Below are 21,717 nucleotides of genomic sequence, written 5' to 3'. Positions count from 1 at the left end.
TACTGCGCCATTACATGCAGTGATTACTGAGCAGCACTGTGAGGCTCGGCCTCTGTGGGAGGGGCAGGAATATAGAGATATTGATACACCACAGGATGTCCAAACCTATTGGATATACATATACCTCCAATAAGCAGACTCTTCTTCGCGTGAACCGACTTTGAGTGACATTCAAAGGACATTTTATTTCAGCTTGAATGAGGAACTTGAGTGGATGTTTATATTTTCTCTCCTGAAGATTACTGGTTAAAAATCATGCTGGTCTTTCAGGTAATGTGATTTTATACATTTTTTAATATACTTTTAATTTAACTAATTTCATCCATGCATGTAATTTCTTCTCCTTGATACAAACTCGCCTTGTCATACATATAAATAAAACAAAGAACATACCATAATATTCATCATATTCATAATATTCAACATCAACAATTCAAATAAATGTATATTTTATGATATATAATTTAATGTATTTTCAACCGATTAAAGTTGTGTATTTGTGATTTGTTTTCTCTTGAACTTTTCTTTTAGAGCTTTGCAGTTTGGTGTCTTCTAGCATCAGGTAATATAATTAAAATTACATATGTATGTCTTCTTTTTTGATACATGTATTATTATTTATGAGAAACAAAAACAACATTTGTAACTGATCAAGAACTTTTTCTTTTTTCCAGACCTTCAGTTATTTGCCACTGCATTGGAAAGTAAGATTTGCATTATTATTTTTTGCCTGAATCTTTTGAGAAATGAAGCATTAACAAAAAAAAACACATTGTTAAGATTTAACTTCCCTTTCTTCAGCCTGTAAGACGGCCTGGTTTGATGAGGGGGATGTTTCCAGAGACGGGGACTCAGAGCTCTTGAGTGACCTGAGGAGGAAACACTGGACGAGGATCTGCTCAAACCCTGTGGACATGGAGGCTCAGACGGTTTCTGGAGTCAAGTCGCAGTACACCAGGAACACCTTCCACACGTAAAGATGACACTGATTCATAAAACTTTTTCTTTTCCTCCTTGTATGTATGACACAGGTTTAATCATCATGTTTTACCACTGAAACATTTTTTTTTTAAAGTTTACAGAGTTTTGAAAAATGCTCACTGTACTAAATGACTATCACTGAAGTGATCTCAAGCCAAGTGTAATAGGATGGGATGCTTATGTTTTGCAGTTTCAGTGCATCAGAGGGCCTTTTATGCCTCAACTCAGAGCAGAAATTGAGACAGTGCGACGACTACAAGGTCAAGTTCACCTGCACCGGACAGTTCTGCTCAGGTATGACGTATATCGTAACACAACATGACGCAAACTTAATTTATTTTGTGGAAAAACATTCAGAGTTGAGCTTTCAAATGTGGGTTTCTTTGGTTCCTCAGAGTGCAGGACTCGTTGGTTTGATCACGATGACCCAACAAGAAACGGAGACTATGAGGTCCTCAGTGACCTCCAAAAAATACACCCAGGAGAAATCTGCCCTCAGCCGATAGCCATCGAGGTCCAGACCGTCTCTGGGGAGCCTGCCTCCAACACCTCTGACACCTTCTTAAAGTGAGTTTAACAACCTCCGTCTAATCACATGAAGAGGAGGAGATGTTAGGCTTCATCTCAACACCTTCCTCTCCTCTTTGATGCAGCTATGACGCCACCTATGGGTTTGCCTGTGCGAATGCAGATCAGGGGGGCAGGAGCTGTGAAGATTACAGAGTCAGATTTACGTGTCCGAAAGAGTTCTGTCAAGGTAAATGTCTTCGTTTTTCTTTGGACCGAACTTGCTCAAGTGAAAATAATTTGTTTTCTGATTCCCAAGTAAATAATTTAATCATCTATTTTCCAAATATTCACAAAAACATGCAGGTTAAATTGGGAGAAGTGGTGACGTGTGTAAAGAAAGTTTACATATTTTCTATATTTGCAGCGTGAAGTGTTTATTTAAGTGGAGCTCAAATTCAATTTAGGGAAACACTTTCATTAATATCATTAATAGATGGTAAATTTATAGTTAATAAACCTTAATCAATAGTTATCAAACAATGAAAATGCTTTAAAAAACATTTATTAACAAGTTATTAAGCAAATGTAAAGGTTTAAAAACATCAGCTGCAACTTCATAATAGTCATCCAAATAATGTTCAATGGTCAAATACATAGTATTTACTAACAATTTACTCAGTATTATAATCATCAGTTACAATAAACAATTGCTTAATAAATGGTTTATAAAGCATTTTATTTAACAAGTAACTTACCATTATTAATGATGATTATTAGTTTTAATTGTTATAATATCTTTAATCCTATATCCATAAATATAATCAACAAATAAAGTATGATGTTTTTCACAAGCTAAAAAGCTGCAAAATCTTAAGTAATGAACACATTAATACATCAATAATAATAACTTATATTTATTATAATACAAGAATATATTTGATTCTGAAATGACCATTGTGCTTAATGAATACTTTTACTTTAGGTACCTCAAATATTTTTGATGCCTATACTTTTGTACTTGATGAGTTACTCATTGACTTACTTACTTCCTTATGGGAGTTTAAGGCCGAAATATAATATAAATATGGGATAAGAACAATGTCCCCCTCTCCTCATACTTTTCAAACAGTTCCTAAAACAAAAAAAATCTTGTTTTTGCTGAAATCCCTTTTTAACCAACACATATCATTTGTAATCTCCACTCAGTGTCGGAGCAGTGTCGAACACGGTGGCTGAACGGTGATACCCCGTCAGATGAGGGCGACGTGGAGTCCATACTTCAGTTGCTGAAAACTTTCCCGGGTCAAGTCTGTAAAAACCCGATCAGCATCGGAGCCCAGACGGCCAGTGGAATATCTGCCAATCACACCGGAGACACCTACCTCTCGTAAACACATTATTTTGTTATCATGCAGCTTCGATGTGGCTTTTGTTACACAGTTACACAACCTTTCACCATGAGTGCTTTATCCTGCTCTGTATTGTGCCCTTAATGTATTGTTTTCCAGCTATGATGTCACTTTTGGGTTTGCATGCATCAATGCAAAACAGAAGAGCAAGCAGTGTGAGGATTATCAAGTGATACTGACCTGTCCCTCAGATTTCTGTCAGGGTGAGTTTTCATGAAGGAATCATTTCGTTAGAACTTACTACAAATGTGGACCACAGAGATGTCCAAAATGATTAAAAACAAAATTCACAATGTTTTCTCTCTGTCTGGCAGGTTGCAGGACACGCTGGTTCGACTTGGACGACCCCACAAGGCGGGGGGACTATGAGACCCTCCTCCGTCTGCAGACGCTGTATCCCAGTCAGGTCTGCTCCAAGCCTGTGGCCATCGAAGCCATGACAGTATCTGGTGTCCCTGCACACCAGACGGGTGACGTCTTTCAAGTGTGAGTGTGAGGATAGACAAGAATGTTACAGAGTAATACGATGATATCAAACAAACAAAGTGTCTCTGCAGAGGCACATAAAAATTAGATTTAAGGTGAGGATATAATTAAAGGATAAGCTCAACCAAAAATGAAAATTCAGTCATTATCTCATGCTGATGGAAAGTCAGGGAAAGTTTTCCTACGTTCTCCTACATATTGAAGTAGATGGGGACCAAGTCTCCAGAATCCAGGATGTCTAACATTGACAGACATTATTACCCTCTTTAAAGCTCAAATCTGCACTGAAAGCTGCTAAACCAAAAGCGTCAGCACGCACCACGTCTGAAGAGGGTGATTTAGTATTACACTGACATTTTCACAAGCTCAGTAGTTCTCCTCATGACACATAAACGGATATTCATGTGTTAAATTGGTGGAGCGTCCCTTTAATGTTTACTTGTTATATACTTTGCAGATATGACGCCGCTCATGGCTTTGCCTGTGTGAATGCTGAGCAGCCTGGCGGAAATCGCTGTCAAGACTACAAGGTCCGCTTCACATGCCCACTGGCTTTCTGCTCAGTGTGAAGACTCAGCGGTCAACATGTTTAAGGGGATTAACTGTTAGTGCAGGATGTGTATTAACCGCTAAGACAGTATGTGAAATCTTCAACCTGTATCATTCTCTTGCTGTCGCTTGTAAATGTCTAATTTAGTGGAACAATTGAGTCTCATTCCGAATTAGCCCCAGTTTCTCCTCAGGACTTGGAGAAGAGAGCAAACACACACATTTCATTGTAGCAGGGTCTTCTTGTGGTATGTCTTTACAATGTTAACACATATATATAGTAATTTAATGCAATTTCAGCCTCCAGCCATCTGTGGATGAGAGGGCCACTTTCTTAGAAACAGGAAAGTCAGGTTTAATTACAAATAGGGTTACATCATGTCAAGCTCGGCTGTGGAGGTCCACACCGGAGATCCTGAGATGGCAGCCGTTTGATTGACAGCTTATTTGAGCAGATATGAGCGTCTATGCCCGCCCTAGAACCTGCAACAGCCAATGAGTGGTCATATTGACAAGTGATCCATTCTCTCTTCTTCCTGAGCCACCTACAAGCCAGTCTCCAGATGATGGATTCATTTCGTTCTTTGAATAGGCTGCGTTTCCACCTAGGCACTTATTTCTGAATATTTGATATGCCTGAAGTTAATGTAAATAAGGGCTAAATAAGAGCTATATCGAGTTTTTGCCCTTGTTACTGTCAAGCAGGTGTATTTTGGCGTCACCAGATGGCATTTTTTTGCCAGGTGCCTGATAATTCCTCAGAAAAACATGTGTTACGTGTTCATTGTCAGTGATATCGTTATCTCATTTGAACTTGGACCATGGGAGACTATATGATGCGCACCTGCTGTGTTTTCCAGCTAATAGGGGCAGTTAAAGGTCAGCTTATTTTTGCAGTAAACAATTTAGGTGAGGGTAAAATAAATAAATGATTCAGTGTGTTCAAACTCCTCAGCTTGTAACCTTTCAAAAGAGCCCAAAACACATGCCTGCAACAACAGCTTTGAATCTACTTTGGGTTGGACTGGGACGGGCATAGAAGAGGAATGAGAAGAGGATAAGTAGCCTACATTTCCAGATACTTCAGAGAGCGGAAATGTTATTGAATAATTGAGTATCAACACGTATATAACACAAGAAAAACAAGAATTAATGTGGTTACTGTAAGCATCAGGTCATGTGACTCATTCATAGAGGAGTCTCTACTTGTGGACAAAATAAACCTCTCTTCTGCATATCAGCCCTGTGTACGTGCCATCATTGCACGTGGTATGTGGGCCGGATGTGGGCCGCAACAATTTTGCTCTCTCTCTCTCTCTTTCTCTCTCCCTCTCTCTCCAAAACAAGGATAAAATAAAATTAAGTGATCATCATGAATGATTATCAAAAGAAAACTCCATGTAGATGGTGCTGACAGCAGCAGAGACTCTATTAAAATGTTTAGATTTGTAATCACAGGCTGTGTTTCGGTTACCAGTATTTCTTGGATTGATTTTCATGAATTGTCTTTAATTTATTGCTGACAGTTTGTTAAGGAGCCTCCATATGTTCCTTCATTATACACCCAATACCCAGAAACCATACAAAGTGCTATGATTTCAAGAAAAAAAAGAAGAAGAGCATAATGCATCGAAATTCATTTAATCTAATTTGGTAGTTAACATTTTCTGGCACGTTTTAACTAATTATGCTTCATAAAAAGTGACGGGGACAAGTGCAAATGACACCTATGTGCATCTGGGACATAAGAACAAATACAAGAATAAATGTCAGTCAGTTGTGTTTTATTATCATCCTCCGTAGTTGTTAAGTAGTTGAAGAGGGCTTATTATTGGTGCATAAATACAATGTACTGTGTAGATTATTCATGGATATGAAGAAATGTTGCTGGCATGAGAACCTCTTGAGAACACAAAAGAAGCCATGCTGAGGCTGAACAACATCGTGTAGGGACAGGGACTCACAGTGATGCTCGGTTACAGCTGCCTGATGGTCTGAACTTTCAAATAATAATAATAATAATAATAATAATAATGCTTTTAGCTAAAATAGAGGTTATTGTCAAATAGAGGTTTACTGTTTTCCTTTGACAGGTGCTTCACAGCTTTTGCATTAAAATAATAAAGTTGATTGGTTACAAAAAGTCCTTCAGTTCAGTTTACACACATTCTTCTACTTTCTGTCCCACTGTTACTTTCAGTGTAGTCCAAGTTTAGAGGGAAAAAGAACTACAATCACCGGGGGCGTCACTTCCGGTGGAATATTCCAGCGGGTTTATCCTTGGTCTTAAAAAGGACGCGCTGAAAGAGCGGCTGTGAAGCTGACAGGTAAACGTCCTGATGAGGTGTTAGTGTTTTATTGACAGCGTAGCATCTTTAAACACACAAGTTAGTTAACGGCAAATCAAAACCAAACAGAGATTTAATCAGTCTGCGTGAAAAAAAAGAGAAAAAAAAAGAAAAAGAAAGACGGAAACGTGTATACTTGCGCATTTAGACGTCGTCACTGGAATAATCTAGAATTTGTAATCTGTGGAGGTCCCTGCAGGTAAGATGAGACGCACTTTGCATGTGTGGTACATTCATCCTCACATCTGTAGCGAGCACGCATTTTAAAGAGAAAACATGGATGATTTGGTTGTGACGCAGTTGCGCCTCTTTCTCCAGCCTGAAATGCAGTGATGTTAGACAGCCCCACGCATGCACCTGTCCGCATCACACTAACTGACTGTTGTATTCAGTGTTCGAGTTATAATACGAGCTTTGTGGGGGTCTCTATCATAAGTAAGCTAACCAACGTTAGGAATAGAGAAATGTTATGATGTCGCAGACAATGGCTGACATTAAACGCCTCGCGCCCCCCTCTCTGTGAAAATACAGGGCTGCACCGAAAACCGGACACGTTTTTAACACAAAGAAACAATTTCTTCATGTATAACGTTTGCCGAATTAACAAGCAGACCCACATGGTTAAGATTATGTTGTAGAAAGCGTTTCACAACGTGTGTAGTTTCTCCTAACGCAACAAGTGTCAAAATGTAGTGTTTTTTTAAGGGAGTCCGACGAAGAGGTGACAGGCTTTTACAGCGATGCCGCGAAGAAACTGACACTTTTTACAAGGAAAGAAGCGTCTGAATGTATTGTACTTAATGCCGAATTTACAAGGAGACAGCAGTGAGTTCAAAAATTTCCATAGCCGTTTCAAAAAGTTGATTTAATTTCCAACAACTCTTAAAATCACTCGATTTGTAAGGGAGTCTGGGATATTGCCTTTGCTAGTGACATTCATCAATTCATTATGTGGTCCATATCCATGACTTTCACACACACACACACACACACACACACACACACACACACACACACACACACACACACAGAACATCCCACTTCTTGCAACAATTTTGTAAAGTAGATAACATCAGCAGATATTTAATTCAAATAAGAAAAGGGATTAGTCGAGTAACCGGTCAAGGCATCCAGTTCTCCGAGGTTTCTGCCTGTTAAAAGGCAGTTTTCTTTCTTGCCACTGTCGCCATATGCTTGCTCATGGGGTAAAAGGTTGGGTCTCTGTTAATAAATCAACCAAGGAGTACGGTTTAGACCTGCTCAATTTGGAAAGTGTCATGAGAGGACTTTTGTTGTGAATTGGCCTATACAAATAAAGATTGTATTGAAGAATGTATTAGAGACCCCCACAGATCAGTGATTTTACTGCTTTAATGGGAGTCCCACTGGCTCCCACGTAACTCAAACCCCCTGGTTATTTTCATGGCTGTGGTGATGTGTTTGTGCAGAGGGATGTCGGCCCTCCTAGAGCTGGTGCTGAGGATGGAGCGTTGCACATTGAAGCCCCCTCTGAGCGGCTGCGAAAGGGCAAAAGCAGCAGGTGGTCTTGGAAGCAGAGTCACAGATTAGAATCAAGAAGGATTTGAGGAGCATTTAAGCTTAGCGGGGACAGTGCCCGAGAACCAGGCTGAATTATGTGGCCTTATTTGAGATTTTACCTGCATGCGTTCTGGAATTAAAGACAAACAAGACATGAGTTGTTGTTACGCAGACGACCTGCACCACCACACCAAAACATTAAATCTCGATTCAGCAATAATGTGATTGTCCAGCTATCAAACAAAACAGGTGTAACAACTACTAAAAGTGCCAATTTCACACTGTAGAATAACTCAGAATAACCCTGCATGCAAAATGTTACCCGAGTAGAAGTACCCGAAGTACCAGAAAGTTTCAGAGTAAGCTGTAATGTATTACTGGATTATAACTGTGCATTCAATGTACATCACTTTAATGTTGCAGCAGGTTTTAAATACTCTATAAAGCCACGTAGCTCACGGCAGTCTAGAATGAAACATCATTGTCAGATACTTGTTATGAAGTAAAAAAAAATGGACGTATCTCCAACCCAGTACAGCTCCTGGGTAAATGTGCTTATGGTAACTTTCCACCACTGTAGGCCAAATTGAAATGCCTTTGGTTGCCAGGCAGTGCTTAATTTGTAAATCCAAAGGTCCTGGCACACAGACAGGGCGCTGTTCTGGCAGGTCAGGGGGAGTGAAAAAGTCAGGGGACACATCAGAAATCCACACTGCCTGGAACACATCGGACAATGCCTGGCACTGAACAAAACTAAAACTGTTGTCACACACTGAGCATTATTTATTTACATCAGAGACTTCACATTAATCACTCAAAACCACTGAGAGGTGCGTAGCAGAAGTAGTCTGTGACCAAACTAAGTCCTGCGTAATGATGCGAGCCCTGAAGTTGAATATGTTAGAGTGCAGTCATTTAGGTGTTTACACTAGTTGTTATTTATGGTGCTGTGCTCTCACCTTTTCTTGTACTGCCTTGAGATGTGTATGTCTTTTTTATCATCCTACTTGTTGTCTTAAAGGTACCGTGATACTCAGTTTCCCCTTTCGGAGATTAATAAAGTATTTTGCATCGTATCGTATTTTAGTAACAGCTGATTGCTGATTTCTGTTTGCATGCTCCCTCCCCCCTTTTTTCTCCCTCACCTTGACTGTCCCTTCACTCCCATGTTCACTCGTCTCCCCTCTGTAAGTGACATGTTCTGTCCGTCTGTCTGTCTGTCCGATTGATCGCCTCCTATCCATTTACGTGGACAGTCACGCACACGTCTTAAATTAACCTTCACACTCATGTCATCATTTCACAGCACAAACGCCCACTTACTTGTGGGATTTACAGTGACCATATGCCCAAATATTTAGAAACTAAAAAAGCATAAAGAACATGCCAGCTTAGCTCGCATTTCGTGCACAAAAATCACAGCTATAATTACACTTCGGGCGTTACTGCGTGACATGACCGCTCCCTTTATCTCTTTTAAAAATCTGATTTAAAATGCCTGCAAAAAAGACAAACAAGCCATTTTTGAGAAACTTCAGTGGAAAATAAAAGAAGGACAGGATGTATAACATTAAAATTGATTCAAAATGTATTTGATAGTAGCCAAGGAGGTGCTGGATCCTATGAAATAGTTGTAAATAGTATTGTAGGATAGGAATGTTTATAATAATTTGTAAATGTTTGATAAATACTGTGTAGTTAATCTGTTAATTCATTTGGATGGACATTTTAAAGTTACAAAAAATAATCACTGATCTTTTTAAGAGTTTGTAGATGATGATGTACTTATTTTTTAAATTTATTTTAAATTTCATTTCAGTTTTCAGATAATCAAAATGTATATTAAATGCTAAACATGTGTGTTATAAACATGTTTTTAACACACGGTTCAATGTCATGTAAGCACTTTCAATATTTATCTTACAGCTGTTGTGAGCCAGAGACAATCATGATCCTCCTGACTCCTTCCTCTGGTACGTACTTGTTTCTCAATCTCATCCCGTAATCTGGATTAATGCACACCTGCAGGGGCATGTGGGTGCCAGAGATTAAAGCCGAAGTTATCCTGGATCAAATTAGGGGAGGGAAACAGCCGCCAATGTGCTGGAAGGTTCTTGGGCTGACAGAATAGGGTAGATGATACAGCGGTAATGTGCAGTTATTATAAAAACTAGCACATCAATTTTAATGCGAGAAATAATTCATTATCACAGCACACATACATCAGTGTACACTGTACATAGATTATACAGTTTGAGGATGTTGATTGTTTAATTGTTGGATAAGATATTCACTCATTTTATTGTGAAATGACATCACAGATTCACAAACCACACCTAACAGAAGTGGAAGGAATAAAAGTTATATGACTGTTATATGTTCTTATAATACTTTTTTACTATATCTGCATATCACAAAACACAGTCGACACATTTAAAAGCAAAATAGTTTGTATTGTTCAGTTGGTTCACCTCAGATTATCCTCATTATGAATTGTTTTGCTGCTTTTTGTTTACTCCTTTTTAGTCGTTACCAGGTAACATAGCAGGGTATTACATAACAAGGGGCCTTCCCATCATGCTTTGCACTCATTAGGCAGCAATCCAGAAATAAACACTTCCTTGAAATTGACAATGTGTTTGGCTCTGGCCTTTATCCTCTTTTTTTTTATTAGTTACCAAGACAATGCATTAAGTAGTTTGAGTAAAACTGAAGCGTAGGAGCTGCGACCCCACAGACTTTTTATTCACACGGAGCTGTTGTGTGGCTCTCTAATCGTGTTTACTGTGACAGAAGTGAATGAACCTGATTATTCATCTAGCAAACTTGGCATTTATATGATTTTCAGAAAAATTAACTGATGTGTTTATCCATGAAAAGTTTAAATACTAGGCTGTAACTTGTGTTAAAAATTAAGAAACTAAACTAATAAGTAAAAAGCATGCTGTCAAGTTAAAGTGTGAGTTATTGTTGGCTTTTTGCTGTGTCTCATACGCTGTTTTCTTTCAGATGAAGAGTCTCTTGAACTCGCCTGGCTTTGGAATCACAGGAAGTTCAGGGTGAAAAACACTTTCAGGGTTGCTACTGCAACATTTAAAAAAAAAATCTTAAAATTTTGTGCATCCTGTCTTGGACAGTACTATGACTTGAGAGAAAGTGATAAGCTCACAAGAGAGGAGGCCGACAGAAAACAAAGATTTTCTTTGTTTGACTTCATTAAAAAAAACTTCACAGCTCTTTGTGGGGGCAGAGGCAGTTTTTTGGCTGGAGTGAGGCACTGTCAGCAGTCTTTCCATCTTGCTGACAAAGATGTAGCTTTAACTTTGGTTCATACTGCAAATTTTTGTCTTCAAACTAATCAAGTTTTGAGTTTTTCTAACTGCACTTCAAGCAAACATGGCTCAATAAAACTATGACTATTGGCCATAATGCAGTTTAGTATTTAAATATGAACTGCCTGTCTTAAAAACAAGTCAATCAGGAGAGGTTGTAGATTCATCTTTACGCCACAATCTCTGCTATAGCCCAGGCTACATAGATTTGAACAGTTTGCTCTGTAAGTGCTGCTGCCATGTGCCTGTCTCAGGTCACTAGGCTTGATCAGAGTTAACAGGCTCATTGATCTCACGTCTGGTATGTGTCAAAGCAGTAGGTCCAACTCACTCTCACTATAGCCAGTGGTGTACAGCTGTGGTCAAAAGTTTACGTACACTTGTAAAGAACATGTTTATCATGGCAGTGTTCAGGTCCAGTGATTTACTACAGCTCTTGTGTTTCTGTGATGGAATGAGTGGAACGCAAACTAGTTTGTCACCAAAAACATTCATGAAGTTTGGTTCAATAATGAATTTATCATAGGTCTTCTGAAAATATGACCAAATCTGCTGGATCAAAAGTAAACATACAGCAACTTGACGGATTAATTTAGGTGATTATACAAAGTTGTGTGAATCAAATGTTGCTTTGTAGCATGGCCTCTTAACTTCTTCTGAGGGATTCTGATTGATAACAGCTGATGACTTTTCTTGGCCCATTTTAATTGGGCTGGTTTGATACACCCACTAGACTCGGCCACAAGCACTACAATGGGAAAGAGCTCAGCATTGATTTTAGGCCTTTCACCCCAAGAACACCATACCTACTGTCAAACATGGTGGTGGTAGTAGTATATTGCTGTGGGGCTGCTTTGCTGCCAGTGGATCTGGTGCTCTAAAGAAAGTAAATGAAATAATGAAGAAGGAGGATTATCTCCAAATTCTTCAGGAAAACCTAAAAGCATCAGCCAGAAGATTGGGTCTTGGGTGCAGTTGTGTGTTCCAACAGGACCACGATCCCAAACACACATCAAAAGTGGTAAATGAATGGCTAAATCAGGCCAGAATTGAGGTTTTGGAGTGACCTTCCCAAGTCCTGAATTGAACCCCCGTCGAGAACATGTAGACTGTGCTGAAGAAACAAGTCCGTGCCAGGAAGCTAACAAATTTAGTTGACCTCCACTGATTCTGTCAAGAGGAGTGGTTAAAAATAAAGGTAAAAATGGCCAAGGGACATTTAACCAAATATTAGAATTACTTTATGTATATTTTTGACCCTGCAGATTTGGTCACATTTTCAGAAGACCTATAATAAATTCATTATTGAACCAAACTTCATGAATGTTTTTTTGTGAAAACGTAGTGTTCCACTCATTCCATCACAGATAAATGAGAGCTGTAGAAATGATTAGAACTGAAGACTGCCATGATATACATGTTCCTTACAAGTCTATGTAAACTTTGGACCACGACTGTATGTGGTAGTCCCCTGTATTCATACTGTTCCCCACACCAGTATTTGTGCATATCTTCCCCCCTGCTAAGATCACAATTGCGTGCTAACACTTCATATGCATCCTCTTCAGACATTGTATCCTTTTGAAATATATTTCTTTTCCAATTTTTATCTATTGATATTAAAGTTTACTACATGTCATTGTGGCCATTTTTTGTAACAGCTAAAAATATGTATAATATGTCTAGCGTAGAGATATAACTGATAATATAATGAGTAGTTGTTGAGGCAAGCTAATGTTGCATGCTGTAGGCTGCAAATGAATGAAATGTACAGTAACAAATGCATTTTACTGATCTGAAAATTGATGAATGTATCGTAAGGTCTGTCTCCATCCAATAAACATACGTCTTGGTAAGTGATGCTTCTTTTACATAAGACGGGGGAATCAATTTTAAAGTAATATTATGCTTTAAAAAAAGGAAAAAAAGAAACATATGCAAACATATGCTACAATATACTGCAATATGGATTTCCATTAGATGGTATAAAAAGTAGAATTGTTCACATATGACTGGTAAAACATTAAGGTTATGTTTTTTTTTTTGTGCACATTTTTACTCTCAGTCCAACTGAGGTTTAACTGAAACTTCAGACATATTCATCAAAAGCTGGTATGGTCACCGGATCACAGTAGGGATTTAGCTTTTGCTTTTGCTTCTTAAATCTCAGCATAGGTTTCTTGACGTAACACAGACAACTACTAACTGCTGTTATTTTGTGGTCTCAGGTCTCTTTCAGTGCACCAACAAGCTTTTTCTGAGTGAACACGGCACGGGACTGCAGATCAAGGAGTTTGCACGTAAAAATGCAGCTAATGCTCTGTCAGTTGCCAACATGGTCATGGGCATGGCCTCCATTCTCAGCAGTCTTAATGGGTGAGTGAACACACCATAATGGGATGGACAAAGTCCATGTGTGTTTGTAATCATTGTAATCTTTTTTTTTTTTTTGAGTAAAGAACAAACAAACAATAAATCCAAAATGATTATAATAATTTAGGACTTGGTTTTCAAAACCAAATTTTAGTGATCACGGTTTCCCTGGGAGACAAAACACATATTAGACACAAAATAGAAAAGACAGCAGCAGTGTGAAGCAGTAAAAAAAAGTTAACAAAAAACATTTAAATAAAGGAAAACACTGATCTTTTTTTCATCAGGTGTTGTATTTTGCCCCTCAGGGCCGCTAGACAATCAGTAATGTTTATATAGAGGACCTTATTTTGGAAAATATTTGTACAGTAGGCAATGGCGAGGGAAGAATTTTTGATCCCATTTAGTTTTGTGTAAAACTCCATCGTCTCCTCAATATACGTCACCAACACCGATGGCTGTCACCTTGCCTCAGAAAAAAGGACTAAAAAAGGAGAAACTCACAATCAATCTGACCGTATTGACAACTGAAGTTATATGAAAAGAGAGTTAGTCAGTTTTGTGAGCTAATTGTTACACGGGACCGGTTCTTCAAGGTTTTCCGTTTTGGTGAGCGTTCACTCACTTTGACGTCGCTGTTCGGTGTGTCGTCTTTCTAGTTACGTTAGCACTAGTTTCAGCCCTTTTCCAGTTGTGAGAATGTGCAAATATTTTACCCTTTGAAACGGGTTGCTGTCATCAAATAGCTAAACCTAACGCTCACTCGTTCTGCTCAGGCACCATCATGCTGCGTGTTGGCTGGTTCTGATTGGCTACCTGCTGGACTTTGCGGATGGGGCAGTTGCCAGGCGACTTGATGCCTGCTCTGCGCTGGGTAAGTGGAGTGCTGTGGTCAATAGCTCTGACCAAAGATAAACTTCATCTGGGGTGTTGGCAAGGCTTGCTGCACAGTCCTTTGTCTGGACTTTCTAATTTGGCCGCACAAGGTCACAAACAAAGGAAGCCAGTTGAATTAAACTCTGCCACTGAAATACTGGGGATAGTCTTACAAAGTCTCCAAGAGAGGAATCATACATTTTTAATGTGATGCAATTTGAGCGTTATTAAATCAGTGTCTTTTTAGCTGTTAGCTGAGGTTTTGGGGTTGAGATTTGCATTTGTAAGGCATGGCATGCCCTTTCTTACCCCCGCCTAGCTCATGCACATACACAGCATACAAAATGTGCTGCTGTGGCTTGTTTTTCAAAAGATCACAGCACTGTACCGTATATAGTAAAAAATCCAGAGGCACAAATAGCTGTTGTAACATTGCAAGTTTTTTCCACGGCCCAAAATAACTCCCGGGTGCATCACAATACATCGGTGGCTGCGCATTTCTGGAGGCTTTGTGTCCCGACGGGGTTTTTTCTGCATGACTTTGCAGGTGGATGTTATTGTGCCCCCCCACGTATTTTGTCAAATGAACAATCACTTTCTGATTAAGCAGTCTAATTCCACGGGATCACGCTCCAATTGTCTATTTTATCCTGTTGCTTTGGGTTCTCTGCATATCTGAAATTGCTAAAATTGTTGACCCTGGGCTGTGGAATTCCACCTCGTTCATTTGAGCAGTGGCCTGAATCACCTCATCCTCATCTGCTGAAAACATGCTCCGTGCTCCTGGGATAAAGAGACAAGGCAGTGGAGAATGTTGTTTATAGAATGGCCGTCTGTTGGGCTGACACTGAAATTTCCACATGGAGATGTCACATGTCAGTGACATTGGCAGTGACTATACTGGAGAGATAACGTATCTGCACTGGCTTTTATAGGCAGTAATCTCATGACTAAGGCACTGCCAGATTGAAAGAAGTTTAATAATAGGACCGTTGTCGTTCACATGTAGCCATTCTGAAGCAGAATAGAATATTTGTAGCATGGATAATGTCAGTCAACAAGTTCTGACACCAGCACTATTCATATCACGGGCCATTTATGGATCTTTTTCATATTCAGGTGCCAAGCTTGATGACTTCGGTGACTTCACGACCTTCGGGATTGCCACGTCGTTGCTCTTGAGGACATCTGACCTGCTGGACAACATCCTGTGCATGTGTTACGTCCTGTCTGTGTTCGTCCGCCTCTGTTTCTTCTCGAGCGGTAAGTTCTCAGATACTCTTCTTTTTATTCGTGTCTGTCATTAAAACTACCACGTTACTTTATTCTTCTTTGGTCCTCAGGGATTCCATTTGTGTATCGCGGCCTGCCCTGCATCTACTCCTCAGCCATCCTGGCCAGCGCCTCTCTGCTGTCTGGAGGAAATATGGCCATGCTGCGGGTCCTCGCGATGGCCATGATCCTCTTTATGATCAGTCAGAACTTCTACCCTCATGACAGAGTGCTGGAGTCCCAGGCCTGGAAGAAAGTAGTCTATGCCGGAGGTAAAACGATTGAAAACAAATTCAGTAGGATTCACCTCTCTCTTTGTCATGAGCACAATTGTCAGAAATGATGGTTAAAACATAAATTCACATAAGAAATACATTTTCACACATAACTTACTAACCTCATTCAGTGGTTTGGGTGAAACTGTATCATATTTTATTGAGAAAGTATTTTCTGTTGTCCGCCAGCTGCACTTGTTGCTAACGTAACTGCTAACTATTGCTAACCAGCAGCCTACCAATAAACACCTCTAGACCAGGGCCATACGCAGCCTTAGAGAACGATGACGGAGGCCAGTTACAGTTCCAAGGTGATTTAAACTGGACTTGCACCGGTAGCTTTGTTGCTAAAGTAATCGCTAACTGCTGGTAAATGTAGCTGCTGTTTGCTAGTTACTGGTCCTATTTACCAGCTCAGCCCCAGGCTGCTAGGAGCCAAAGAAAATCACCTTGTAACTGGACTCCTCTCATCAACTGGCGAAACCTTTTACCATGAAATCTGGAACTTTCATGTTTCCCTCCAGATGAATCATGATAACTTTTTATCTAGAGCCTACATCAGATTACAACCTTTGGTAAAAGGTCAGTCTGTACTTTTGTATGTCCTCACACTGCTGCTAGCAAGACTGTAGAATCTTGTCCGTTGTGTATTTACGATGGACATTGCACAAAGACAAAAACAAGCTTTTAAAATATAATTCTTTCAAATTACAAAATTGTTTCACTCAACCTTTTTTTCCCCCCTAGGAGTCGTGATGGTGTTCTGCTCTTCCTTCCCGCCTGCATGCGTGTACTACCTGCTGTGGTCTGTCTCCTACATTTTGTTCCCAACATCTCTTTGGAGCAGTAAAGTGTAAAAGGGGTTCTGGCCTTTTCCAAAAGTTGCAAATAGGTTGCGGCCTACCTGGCCCATCTGAGTGAGCTGAGGCTTCCTGCCATTGAGGGTCTGAGCTGAACATGCTCATGCACTACAGGCCAACACTTGCTCTTTTTCTTTGTAGTGATTTTTTTTAATTATTATTGGTCAAAATAGAGGCAGAGCACAAAAGTTCTGTATTTACAGTAAACATTTTCAACAATGCTCATCAAATCAAAATACAACACAAAAAGACAAGCTAATACCCACCCCCAACCCCTGTATTTGGTTTGGTCCTCTGCACTTACTGTTAAACCATAAAATAAAAATAAAAAACAATGTAAAAGTATGACAGGGTATAAGATACAATTAGGTCCAGATGAAAGTAATCAGCAATTGAATATCAACTATCACATTTGAGTTGAGGTAAGGCGTATATGAAGGTTCCCAAGATCTCTAAACATTATACAGTATGATGTTAATTCATTGATCTAGTGTCAATTGTTTTAAGTCTGCTACATTTCCAGATCCTATGGAAATTATAAGCATTTATAATTTTACATTTCTGCCACCCAGGTGAAATATTGTTAAATTTAACATGTGTATAGCAAGATATGAATTGAATTAGTCTGCTCTTACCGGAGATTTAAAAAAAAAAGAGCTTGGTTCAAAACGTTTGTGCCAGTCAGCATCCTCTTATGAAGAATCCGGATCTAACTCCCATTTGGTGTTCTGTAAAAGGACTTTCATATTCATGACAATTATTGTGGAGAATATTGTCAAAAGCTGATGTGAATACTACTACCATAGCAGCTGAGGGGAATACTATTAGGTGTATTTGCTTCGGCCCAGTGATGTATTCACAAGTAGCCATTAAACAGATTGTACTGAGGTTGTATTTTCAGGACAGGTTGCTTGGAAACTAGAGAATATACCTTCTGTGTAAAGGTCCCTAACTATTTAATGCCTTTATCCACACAGTGTTTGAGTCTGTCGCTGTTATGGGATTTGGGTTGTTCGATAGTGAAGTATTTAAAGAGTGACCCATTAGATTCAAGAATGAAATGGAAAAGTAAAGTGCTGTGTATAGTTGGGTTCTTGGTAATTGTACTCAGTTTATATATAATACCCAAAAAGGGAACGGCATTCAGCAGAGTTGTTTTGCAATTCTTGTTTTTCTATTGATATCCATCTTCTTTCATTTTCTTCTGTGGTGACCAAGTCCAAAACGGTCTGAACTGTGATGCTGTGATGTCAGAAATCCAATTCTAATTCTTCCAATTAAAGTCGCAGGTAAGTCTAATCATCTTTAAAGGTCAAATTTGGTTTGATCCACCAATCTGCTAAACTAATTTGCTTAATGGCAGTATCTCATTTTTAGTTAAGTTTAGTTGGGAGCCTGATGATGCACTGTATTCTGTCAGACATTCTAGTAATGGTGGAAATTAGGTTAGTGGGTCCTTAATGAACAATAAGAGGTCATCGACATAGAGTGAAACCGAATCCTAAGGTGAAGCTGGACGTCATTGCCTACAGCCTCTCAAGAGAAAGGCAAGATTGGACAAAATGCTTTCGTTCAGAATTCTAGTTTTTGGAGCCTTGGAAATTGTTTTGATATATGAAGTGTAGTGTAAGTATATAAATATATAAAGTTATGTATCAAAGAGAAAAGTGGGTTTGATTTTGTCACAGCATGCATTGAGACAATTAGTATATGGGTTCTTCTCTTTTCTGAGCTGAATTGATTATATCAAACAGTCGACAAACATGATCAGAGCCTTGTCTGTCTCTGATAAACCCAATCGCCAGAATAAATGTTAGCTAAATATGTGTCTGCAAAACCACAGATAAGTTCAAACTAGACATGTCTTTATGTTGCAACTTTATGTTTGTTTAGGGAACATTTTTTATTTTCTTGTTTGTCACAACACTGTACTTATGCTCTTTTTAGGTTAAGGCACAAAAACCACTTGGTCCTGGTGAGGAAATTATCATGGTTTGGCAAAAAAAAAAAAAAAAGTTTTGGTCCAGTGGTGTGACTTGAACTGCAGTCGGCTGTTTGGCAGCAATGTTTGCTTATGATAACACTGGTGGCTAATAAGCATACTGTATAATGTGAATGTGATATGCCACATTTGGTATAAGTGTCAACCGTGGACATATCTGTGGTTTGCAGAAATATTAACTGCTTACATTATATCTTGGCGACTGGTTGGCATTAATAATTTTTGGAATCATTTTCTCAAGTCTGCTTAGGAGAAGGAAAAAGCCGATCTATATATATAATTAAAATGGCCATTTTTTTTTGTTGGTGAAAGCTGGACAGGTACAACATAGTCCTCTATATCCATATTTTAAATGTTTTTATTTATTTTTTCTTTAAATGTAACACTGTCGAAATCGAACAATCTTTGGTATTAACTTTATTAGAACTGTTGAACTGAACATTCCCCTCTCGCCCCCTAGTCCTTCCTACCTTCTCTGTGATAAGTTACAGTGTAACTCGGGCTTTGTAAGTAAAATAGAGTAACTTTAGAGATGTGCAGGACATAGTTTTTAATTTGAGTTGAAAAGCTAGCAGTAGCTGTATGTTTGATATCAAGACATAAGATCTGGAAACCTGTGATTTAGCAGATTACATCGTTGGAAACTGTTCTATTTACAGTGGACGATGCACTGTTCTGTGGCTGAACTGGCCAGGATTACTTCTGTTGCGCGTCCCGTTACATTGTTAAATGCAGCTCTTATGAACCATTAATGTTCGTGCATATTCCCAGCGTAAGGAGGATTAATGGCTGGATAGTTACGCGACGGGACTATTTGGAAGAGAGAGCGCCACATTGGTAAGTACAGTATTAAGTAATGTAACATCCTGGCAGCCTTCAGTGTCCTGTCCCTATCGTGGACACGGTGATGGTGTCGCGTTATATATACAAGACTAGATAACTTGTGGGGAGAATAAACTGAAAACGGGTCAGATGAGAGAGGTCTGGCTATGCAAGACCAGATATGACTTGTCAGCCTCCGGTAAAATCAGTTCTTCCAATCCAAGACCGCAAAGATACAAGAGTAGCCCATATTTTCTATCCCTATCGCTAGAGTAATGCGTAGAAGGTATTTCATGAAGTGGAGAAAATAGTGGAAAAAATACCTCTGATGTAACGTTAGTCTCTTCGTCTACATCGAAAAACGTGGCATTAGTTAAAGTCTGTTGCGCATGTATGGCTGCTGCATATCTAACTAAGAAGTGGCCCTCAAATGATGGTGATTGACTCAGCGTATCCTCTTTGCAAAGCGGTGACGTACTCCCCCGCGTGGTCGGTGGAGGCTGCGCAGCCATCGGCAACTATCGGAGCAAAGTTCAGCCAATAACAATAGTTTGATAAACGTCCTATCGGCGGTGATTCATCGTCAAACCAATTGATTGGTCGACCACTAATTCAAACTACAGTTGTGTTTATCTTTACCTGGTTTGAGGAGTAGTAGCATCGTTGCCATTGCAAGAGGCAGTTGATTAATTGTGAAGGGATTTATCATGTTTGTAAAAGGAGATACCTATTTTTTTATATTCTATTTGGATGCCATAAGGGCCTGGCAATTTATTATTTTGTAGTTTGATAGAGCCCTATCAGCATCACACAGTTTTTGGACTTCTAGCTTTTTATTGAGTCATTTTTAGTTAAAGTAATAAGTACACTTGCTTTATTTAACCTTTATGTTCATGTGACTGATCTAAAACAGAACCCAGACTGAGAGTTACCTGAATGAGGGATGACAGGGCATTTTATTGTTACTGGTAAGGATTAACCTTCATGCTGTTTCTTGTCTTTGCTGCACTGACACTGAAGTCAGGGGTTGGGTGGCTTGTTCTAAAAACTGAATTTTCATTAGGTTTATCTCCTGTGTAAGCTCCCTTCTTCAGCAGTAATCCAATCTTCTCTCCGTGTTGTAAACACGTGGCAGCAGGGCACAAAATATACACCAATGATTTCAAATGAAACAATCTCTTGAGTTTTAAATATTGAATTTAACTTTTCCTCTAACTGTTGTTAAGCAACATAACTCTGAATATGATGCCCACAGTATTGAGCATAGTTTAATGAGTAGTGTACATAAGCCTTTAGTCTCTGAATATACAACATGACTTCTCAGCACCATTTTTCGAGATTCAAAAAATTCCATGTTGTTTCTGGATTATCTGTTACACAATGACGGGCATTCATAAAGCACTATGACCAGTCTTGTGTTAACTGACTGTTAATGTTTCCATCAGGGTTGGGGTCACTTCACTTTCATAACATTCAGGTCAGGATATGGGTTTTCCTCACTTGTTCCATTTTGTAGGAGTCTCAAAGCCAGTCGGTTCAAAAACTTTGAAATATGATTGTGCCGTCATTCCTTTTGTTTGATTTGCTGTTTGAATGTATGTTTTGAATAAGCTGAATTGAAAGTCAATGGACCCCAGAATGGCTTCTGAGTTACGGACTTATTTTTTTCTTTTATTTAGCTTTTAATACTTTGATTTTTACCAAGTTGTGACTGTGTCTAAGAGATGGTATACGCCTATTTTTTGATTTTGTCGCTTCATTGTATGTTTTCAGTCTACACTGTGTAATGTCCGAACATTTCAGTTAATCCATTCGATCTGGCAAACGACAATCTCGTAAGAATTTTGTTTTTGTTTTTCTGAGGGTTCAAAAATGAAAGACTTCTGTGTTTCTCCTGTTTTCATGTTGAACTGTATCATCAAATAAAAATAGAAATCCAAAACAAAAAACAAGTCTAGTTTTTTTGATTTGTGGATTTCTGACTTTTTTTCCACTGTGATGTCAAAGTGATCATTGCAAACACCTCACAGGAGCATGCACAGCAAAAAAGGGGAATACTATCAGAGATTTTAATGATTCCTGT

General features: G+C 39.0%; 2 protein-coding genes across 3 annotated transcripts; both read left to right on the top strand.

Annotated features, from left to right (window-relative positions):
* Positions 1-238: 238 nt before the first annotated feature.
* Positions 239-7,852, top strand: LOC140999320 (mucin-5B). Its single transcript, XM_073469666.1, has 11 exons — positions 239-270; positions 532-562; positions 675-704; positions 802-973; positions 1,172-1,275; positions 1,377-1,548; positions 1,635-1,738; positions 2,698-2,878; positions 3,000-3,103; positions 3,215-3,386; positions 7,732-7,852. The coding sequence occupies exons 1-11, from the start codon at positions 256-258 to the stop codon at positions 7,850-7,852; spliced, it is 1,206 nt and encodes a 401-aa protein (XP_073325767.1). The 5' UTR covers positions 239-255.
* tmem269 (transmembrane protein 269) lies at positions 6,297-21,586 on the top strand. Of its 2 annotated transcripts, XM_073470106.1 has the most exons (7): positions 6,297-6,482; positions 9,749-9,795; positions 13,383-13,530; positions 14,304-14,401; positions 15,523-15,666; positions 15,747-15,947; positions 16,698-21,586. In XM_073470106.1, exons 2-7 carry the CDS (start codon positions 9,771-9,773, stop codon positions 16,805-16,807), a joined length of 726 nt encoding a protein of 241 aa, XP_073326207.1. In that variant the 5' UTR covers positions 6,297-6,482; positions 9,749-9,770; the 3' UTR covers positions 16,808-21,586. The 2 variants fall into 2 exon arrangements, with proteins under 2 accessions (XP_073326207.1, XP_073326208.1); XM_073470107.1 differs by lacking the exons at positions 6,297-6,482; positions 9,749-9,795 and adding an exon at positions 9,811-10,881.
* Positions 21,587-21,717: the final 131 nt, after the last annotated feature.

Source organism: Pagrus major, chromosome 7 (genome assembly GCF_040436345.1).
Source record: "Pagrus major chromosome 7, Pma_NU_1.0".
NCBI lineage: Eukaryota > Metazoa > Chordata > Actinopteri > Spariformes > Sparidae > Pagrus > Pagrus major.
This window is presented reverse-complemented; position numbering and strand designations above follow the sequence as displayed.